General features: G+C 35.3%; 1 protein-coding gene across 1 annotated transcript; it reads right to left on the bottom strand.

The window, feature by feature from the left end:
- Positions 1 to 5,797: 5,797 nt before the first annotated feature.
- Positions 5,798 to 7,650, bottom strand: CFL2 (cofilin 2). The gene is made up of 4 exons (XM_077769236.1): positions 7,481 to 7,650; positions 7,062 to 7,369; positions 6,864 to 6,940; positions 5,798 to 6,778 (listed from the first exon to the last, which is right to left on the bottom strand). Exons 2-4 carry the CDS (start codon positions 7,319 to 7,321, stop codon positions 6,666 to 6,668), a joined length of 450 nt encoding a protein of 149 aa, XP_077625362.1. The 5' UTR covers positions 7,322 to 7,369; positions 7,481 to 7,650; the 3' UTR covers positions 5,798 to 6,665.
- Between the last annotated feature and the right edge of the window lie 428 nt (positions 7,651 to 8,078).

The following is an 8,078-nucleotide window of genomic DNA, read 5'->3' as shown; positions in this document are numbered from 1 at the left end:
TTTAAAATGTTTATTTTTGAGAGGTGTAGGGAGAGGCAGACAGAGGATCCCAAGCAGGCCCTGCACTGACAGCAGAGAGCCCCATGTGGGGCTCAAACCCACAAACTGTGAGATCATGAGGTGAGCCGCAGTTAGATGCTTAACCAACTGAGCCACCCAAGTGCCCCTACATCTCTTTCCTGTATTATTCTTTGTACAGTATAGCAAAATTTTATGACTTCTAGAACAAAGTACGCTACCGCCATGTTTTTACCTTTGAAACTAATTATGCCAATTTGGGAACTTTCTATCTGGTGATTTAGTTTGCTGCTAATAAAAGAAAAAGGTCCTGACAGCTCACAGGAACACAGAAACTATGGGCCAAATGCCCAGGAATTTTGTGATTCTCTCAGTAACTATCAACTTCCCAAAGGAAATATTTGAAATTCCACCTTTAAGAATACATAAAATGAGGGAAAAAGTACTTCAAGAAGACAGTATACCATTAACTTATGTGTTTTTCATTGCCGTGAGAAAATTATACATTTGAACAAAAATCTGTTCTAAATTTTCAGGTTATGTCTAAACTTTCATGTTATGCCAAATAAACTACTAAAACATTGTGTATGCATAATCAATTAGCTGTCAGAGGTCAAGTATAAATGAAAGTATTTATATATCTATGAAGAGTAATCAAAAGTATTTCCAAGTGAACACATCCAGGGTGCATTTAAGAAAATAAGCTAAAAAATCAACTGGGGCATTTTATAAAGATTATTTTGGGGTTACCTGGGTGGCTCAGTCAGTTAAGCATCCAACTTTGGCTCAGGTCACGATCTCACGGTTCATGGGTTCGAGCCCCCCACGTTGGATTCTGTACTGACAGCTAGCTCAGTCTGGAGCCTGTCTTCAGATTCTGTGTTTCCCTCTCTCTCTGACCCTCCCCTAATCACGCTGTCTCTCTCTCTCTCTCAGAAATAAAAAAAAAGTAAAAAAAAATTTTTAGGGGTACCTGGGTGGCTCAGTTGGTTAAGTGTCCAACTTCAGCTCAGGTCATGAGCTCATGTTCGTGGGTTCGAGCCCCACGTCGGACTCTATGCTGACAGCTCAGAGCCTGGAGCCTGCTTCACATTCTTTATCTCCCTCTCTCTGACCCTCCCCTGCTCATGCTGTCTCTCTCAGAAATAAATTTAAAAAATTGAAAAAATTTTTAATAAAAATGAAAAAAAATTAAAGATTATTTTGCTTATCAAATGCATGTTCTCATATTCCATTGTTTCAATAAACTAAAAAAATAGGTCAAGAATAAGCCTTTTTTCTTAATGGAAACAAATTCATTTGTGTATCTTTAATGATACAAGTATTTTCAAAGAGAAATAGGACTTTTAAAAATATTAATTACAGGGGCACCTGGGTGGCTCAGTCGATTAAGTGTCCGACTGGCTCAGGTCATGATCTCATGGTCCGTGAGTTCGAGCCCCCGCGTCGGGCTCTGTGCTGACAGCTCAGAGCCTGGAGCCTGTTTCAGATTCTGTGTCTCCCTCTCTCTCTCTCAGAAATAAAAAAACATTTAAAAAAATTAATTACATTTTAGACACCTCACCGAGATATAGTGATGCCTCTTTTATCTACAGCTCAGCTATCTTATCTTACATACTTATTAAAACAAAACAAAAAAAAACCCCAAGAAACAAAAACCCAGAAAGTACACCAAAGTTTTTATATAGCCAGAAGGAATGTTAGAAGATTCATGAGCTCAGGCATTTTGCTCTCAAGCCCACAATGAGTCTATTCACTTTATTATACATAATTCTAAACACACTGGCATTCCAAATCTACATGAGATGGTAACCAGCACTATAAGTGAAGCATACTGTTAATAGCAAAATGCGGTATCTGAGTTTACAAGCATGACAGTCAAAAGGAAAGCTAAAAAAAAAAAAAGGGGGGAACATAAAAAAATCCACTTCTGAGATTAATTAAGAATAATCATATACTTCAAGAGAATCTTAGCATACTACTGGTACCTTATAAAATTAATGACCTTGGGTCTTTAATGATTTCTTCTATTTAAGTATTAACATTTTGATATCAGACTATTTCTTGACAGTGTGACATTTAGTTTGCTAGGGACTGTCCCAACTTAAGCCTGTTGTCCTGTCATAATTAATAGCTCTCCCTTTTACTCTCAAAAACGTCCTGGTTTAGGCTACAAATTTTAAGATCATCGTATAGAATGCTTTCTATGTGCCAGTAACTATGCAGGGTGCTTTCATTTATCGTCAAATCCCAGGACAGGGTACAGTTATTAGCTCCTCTTATACATGAACTAAGACCGTGAGAGGTTGATTTTCCTAAGGTCACTCAATTAGTGTTAAAGGCCTATATGTGAATGACCCAGGCAGACTGATACCAAAGTTCTAGTACTGAACCACTCTAATACACAGTACTCTCTCTCCTTAGACAGATGGGTAGAGGAACACAGGGAGCGAGATATCCAAGTTTTTGGAACAAGATTAAGAGGTATGAGCTTTCTGGAAAATGTGTTTATACAATACTTATTGTTTCCACAATCCCATAAATTTACAATACTGAAACATCTAAGAAAATCTTTGAAATGTGAAATTATTTAAGAGTATGGATTTCCTTAGGAAAAAAATATTCCAAGACTATTTTTCAAATATTGAGACGTTACTTTGAAAACATACTGAATAATTATGTACTGCTCAAAAGAATCAGACAATTTCATTTTTTTTAAAAAAGAAAATTGGTGGAGTGCCGTCAGTAGACCACGTGACTCTTGATCTCTGGGTTAGAGGTTAAAGCCCCATGTTGGGTGTAGAGATTACTTTAAAAAATAAAATCCTAAAAAAAATAAGAAAATTAGTAACTCACTATATGTTACCTAAGTGCAGAGTGAAAAGTACACTGGACTGGAATCAGCTTTGCTGTCCCTTAACCTTTCCAGCCTTCAGTTTCTTCATGTGTAGCAGGGCAATACGGTTAGCTGGTTAAGAGGATCTAAGGGGATTAGATAAATTTCAACTGCTGTGGGAAATATAAAGGACTACATAAATTTAGGATATTAATAACAGTCATAGGTTTTCAACAACATGGCTTGTGAATTTAAGACAAGTATTCCAAACCGGTATTTCTAACTTTACTTCCTCTCTTATTTTTTACTTCAAAATTACTTAGGGGAAAAAATTAGTAACTGATGGTTACATGTGAAAAAGATAACTACACTAAAAAGATTAATAGCAGTCAACAAACATCAATTCAGAGGCTACACTTTTACTGAAAAATAGATGCCACATATCAGCTAATTAATCCTTAAACTAGGAGATTAAGTGGAATAGTTACAAAACTGAAAAGGTTCAAAGACTTACAATAAATCTTATTTTTAGCATTCTTTATCTATTTAACTACACTTATTTAGAATGGTTTAAACAAATTACTATGTTTACATAGTATTTTCCAAAAACATTTCCATATTTGATCCTCTACAATGAGGTAAGATAATCATCTTCATGTCATGGTTAAGAAACTGAGGCTCAGAAAGATTAATGTGTCCAATTGCTTTATTATAGGAAATTGAAGTGGATGGATGACTCCACAATTCTACAAGGAAAAAAGCAATTTGGATATTCTAAGAGCAAAAGAAAAGCCTCAGATTTCTTTATTAGCTGAGATGAGACAGAACATTTATAAATTCAAATGGTCTGAAAAGCAATACTTATTGGAGCCTGCCTACACATCTCTAATCGTTTTAGTATTCATAGAAAAATATTCACGTTTGTTTAGATCTCAAACTATTATTAAATATGCAAGCAATAATAGGGCCTATGAGATCAGAACCAGATTATTTTCTCAGAGTGGAAAACCTAATGAAGGGTGTTCTGAACCCTTCTATGATTGAGCACTGCTGAGATTATTCCTTAATAAGTACTTAATTTTCTCCCAAAACTCACTTGCTAGATTCTATAAATTAGCTGCTACAAAGGATCTATATCTGAAAAACTCAAACATAGTAAGAGGCTTTTATTTCAATCTACTAAAAGCCACATTATTTTAGATAATGATTGAAAACAACAGCTGATGATAGCCAGTTTGGGACAAATGCCAACTGTTCCAATTTATCTGAAAACGTTAAAATTGCTTATATTACGTTTTCAAAGAATACTGGTATCTGCAAATGACAAAGCATATCAACTAAAACCCTAAAAAAAAAAGACTAAAGATAAAGGTGCTTATTTGATCTGCAACATTAGTTTTTAAAGTTTTAGTGTTCTGAAGTATAAGTAAACACATCTCAACAGCTTTATATATTTTCATACATTTTATTTTTTTAAACACTTAAAATTTTGCAAGCTAGCAGTAAAATATTGCCCTCAATATTTTACTAATTAGCACCGTATACCTTTAAAAGCTAACTGGAACATTGTTTCATTGTAAATGATTGTAAAATAAAATGATCGTTTCAAATGCCAAATTAGTCTCAAGTAACATGTGAAACATTAATTTTATAGTTATTTTTGGCTCTAAGCACAAAGATGTATTTCAAAGATGAACTCAGTTCTGTCAGTCTAACAAATCAAAGTACCACAGTTTAAAGCAATAATCTCTGAAATTACTACTATAGGAGACAGAAGAAAAGCTGATTAATCAGCTATAAAAACAAAAGATACTACATAACTTATTTAGAGTCCCTTATTTTTTTAGAATGAGGAAAATAAAAATTCCACGGTCTAAGAACCAGTTACACATATGGTTTAGTATATGTCAGTATTCTCATACTTTCCTTATGAGTTTAGCCTTACCAAAAAGCCATCAAAAGGTCCAGAATAACAAAGGGACAGCTGTTAGCCTGAAATAAGATGGCTCAGTGCAAAAGATCCTAAGCCATTCATATAATTTTAAATGGAAGCCTAAACATTTAAGTGCTATTTTTGTTTTCACCTTTAAAAATCTTCTGAAAATACGGGAAAATATTAATTGTACTTAAGTGACTTCCACATGTTAAAAAAAGAGAATTTCTGCTTCCTGTTTTCTGATAAAAGCATTCTTCAGAGCTATGGGGTTAAGTTCTAAGCCATGATTGACTGCTTACTAGCATGCCTGTTTTGCATACCAGTAGAATCAAGTCCAGTTTTGCCATTTGTGGATAACTATGACAAGATACAAAAGCATGTGTTTGCCATAAATAGCTCTGGCTAACAGCAAACTGCTCACACTGAGCAGATCAAATTCTCTATAAGGAGAGCAGTTTGGACCACAGCCAAATCTCAACTACTAATACTTAAGATTGCTACATCATTTTTTTTTCAATTTGCAAACTATATTAAGAAATAATAGCTGAAATGAAAAGTTCCTAAACATGAGAAGTAGTATTAACTTTTGAAGGACATTTTATAAACTATTTTCACCATGACCAAATACGCAGTTAAGAGCTTCCTGCTTATACTACTCAATTACTTAGAAATGTAAACGTGAATTAAAAACTACCCACCCTTTATCCAGAAAACAAATCTGGTATTGAAGAATATTTATGTCAAAGTGCAAAAAGTAACTTCTGGTCTTCATACTAACACATAAGGAAATAAATAAACTAATGTTTATAAAAGTATCCCTCTATAACAATATTTTCTATTAGTTGGCTTTAGGATATTTTTTAAACTCAACAAACTGGAAAATATCATGCATGAACGTTGTACAAAAAAATTCTTAAATGACCAGTGCAAAGATTAATAATAGCTATTCACTCTAAAAGTTGCTTCACATAACATTTTGCAAAATGTCCAAGGAAAACAAGGCAACGTTCTGTAATATGCCACCATTTTTATTGCAACGTGGCCACTTTTGTGAGGGTAGGGAGTTTGATCTCAAAACAATGTTCCATTTAAGGCTCTTTTATACAGAAATTGCCATCATGACTGATATTCAAAATATTTTTAGTGTTGCAAACTTACATGGTAAACATAAACTCCTACACGTCTTCAGTAGTGTACACTCAATGGAAAACAAAAAGGCATTAATAACAGCTGTTTCTTTTAAGATATGCAGGTAACAGGAATGAATACTGAGGTACTAGGATAAGTTGATGACACAGTTAACAAAACTTAATTGGCATTCCTTTTGGGGGAGAGATGGGTGGGTTAAACTCATTACAAAAAAAGTGCTTTCAATGCATAGTGTTATATCTGTGCTGCCATGTCACAAAATAGGCTTGCCAAGGCAGGTGAGGTGTATGAATGCTCGAGCCTCACAGAACTGCAATCAAGTGCGACTATAAATAATACTGAATAAAGTTTACCATCTGACCAGTGGATAATACTTTCAAGGCATTCGATCAGCTTACCCTTTGCAGTGTTCTAAGCTATTCACATTGACAATCACTTTCATTGTAGTGCTCGCTGCAAGGGAGGCATAAAACCAGTTTTGGCTAAAATATGACGGGAAGGCATTCCTTGGGTTCTACATAAAAGTAACCGTATTAAACAGTCTAATGGCAATCACTGATAGGCCGCTTACATGAATGGTATTTCCTTCATTCACTGTATTGGAAGGACCCAGTGGGAAGAGAAAAAACAAAAAAACCAAAAACAAAAACCACCTAATACTATTTCAATTGATTGAGCTGGAGAAATGGAAGCTCCTTAAGATCCAGATGGCACTTGACTGTCATTTTATAAGGGTTTTCCTTCAAGTGAAACTACTACGTTGCCTCCCAGTTTCTCTCCAAGTGTTGAACGGTCCTTTATATCATCCAAGCCATTTACCTGCCACTCATGTTTAATACCTAAAAACGAAAAACATGATTTAATTAAGTCTTCTTATAATTAAGAAAGAGTAATTTATTTGCACAAAATTTTTAATGTTTGTACCTGTAAATTTCTTTTTAATGGCATCTTTAGAGCTAGCATAAATCATCTTGCTTTTTAAAGGTGCACTCTCAGGAGCCCTACAGAAAAAAAAAAAAGACAATCGCTGAATCCTACTTAAAAGAATAACAAAGGCAAAACTGACTATGTTAATAACAATCCTTGCATTTTAAAAGCACTTTTTCTTTTGTTTTTACACACCAGAATATAAATACTAGGTCTTCTTTCTTAGACTCTTTTGTTTCGTATGTGGCATCGTACAAAGCATATCGGCAATCATTCAGAGGTAGCAACTTCACAAAAGATGTGTAGGGGTCCTCTACAGTATCACCAATGTCACCCACCAAGATCTGCTTTGCTTCCTCTACAATTATTTGTCTTTTGTCATCGCTTAGACAGAAGAGAACTGCTTTCTTTCTTTTTTTGATCTCCTCTTGTGTAGAAGATTTTCTTACTTTCATATCATTAAAAACTTTGATGACTTCATCATTCACTGTAACTCCAGAAGCCTGAAATAAAAAAAGAACAATAATTCAGAGCGAGTATTTTGGTTTTAACCAAAATTACTGTTTGCCTAGAGAGGATTCACTTTAATCCGGACATCAAAAATTGCATCGTACCGTGGAAGTCGTCCAGTCCGATCTGCCACATTTTAAGTATCAGTACAGGCGACGCACCCGAAGGAGTCTAACTCACCCTGTCCCATCCATCCTCGTAAAAGAGGTTGAAGTAAAGGGAAGGTAGAGGGAAAGGGACAAATACAAGCTGTCCCATCCCTGAAATGTTTCCTATTTCACTGGGTGATGTCAGAGCTCCAGGAGCAGCAGCAAAAATACCTTCTGTATTGTGTCAACTCCGCAGGCCTTAAAAAAACACTTTTGGATTTCAGTTAAACCTTCTACTATTTTTTTTTTCTTTAAAGTCATCCCAGCCAGTGCCGTTTCCTCATAAGGAAAGAGAATCAAGTGTGAACGCCAATCCGCCCACGGCTACAACATAATTGCCTCACAGCTCAAACGCAGACGCTTCAAAACTAACGGAGCTAGTGTAAAAGCTTTTTACGGCGAGAAAGCATTTTTAAAAGCGTTTTCTCACCCCCTTGAACTCCTCTTAAGGGTTTAATTACAGGCCACCGAGACCCTTAACCGAAAGTCTTCAGCAAGGGCTTTGAGGCACGTACCAATTTGAGAGACTAGCGCTCAGTAAAACAAGGAAGCC

The sequence above is a fragment of the Crocuta crocuta genome, unplaced genomic scaffold (genome assembly GCF_008692635.1).
Source record: "Crocuta crocuta isolate KB4526 unplaced genomic scaffold, BGI_CrCroc_1.0 scaffold65, whole genome shotgun sequence".
Taxonomy (NCBI): Eukaryota; Metazoa; Chordata; class Mammalia; order Carnivora; family Hyaenidae; genus Crocuta; species Crocuta crocuta.
Note: the sequence above shows the minus strand (reverse complement) of the source record. Positions and strands in the feature narration are given on the sequence as shown.

Excerpts from the sequence above, each read along its gene's own strand:
- CFL2 (XM_077769236.1), bottom strand. The coding sequence starts at position 7,321 with ATGAAAGTAAGAAAATCTTCTACACAAGAGGAGATCAAAAAAAGAAAG. Across the intron at positions 6,941-7,061 it reads GACCTAGTATTTATATTCTG|GGCTCCTGAGAGTGCACCTT; the intron begins GTGTGTAAAAAC and ends TTTTTTCTGTAG. Across the intron at positions 6,779-6,863 it reads CATTAAAAAGAAATTTACAG|GTATTAAACATGAGTGGCAG; the intron begins GTACAAACATTA and ends TTTCGTTTTTAG.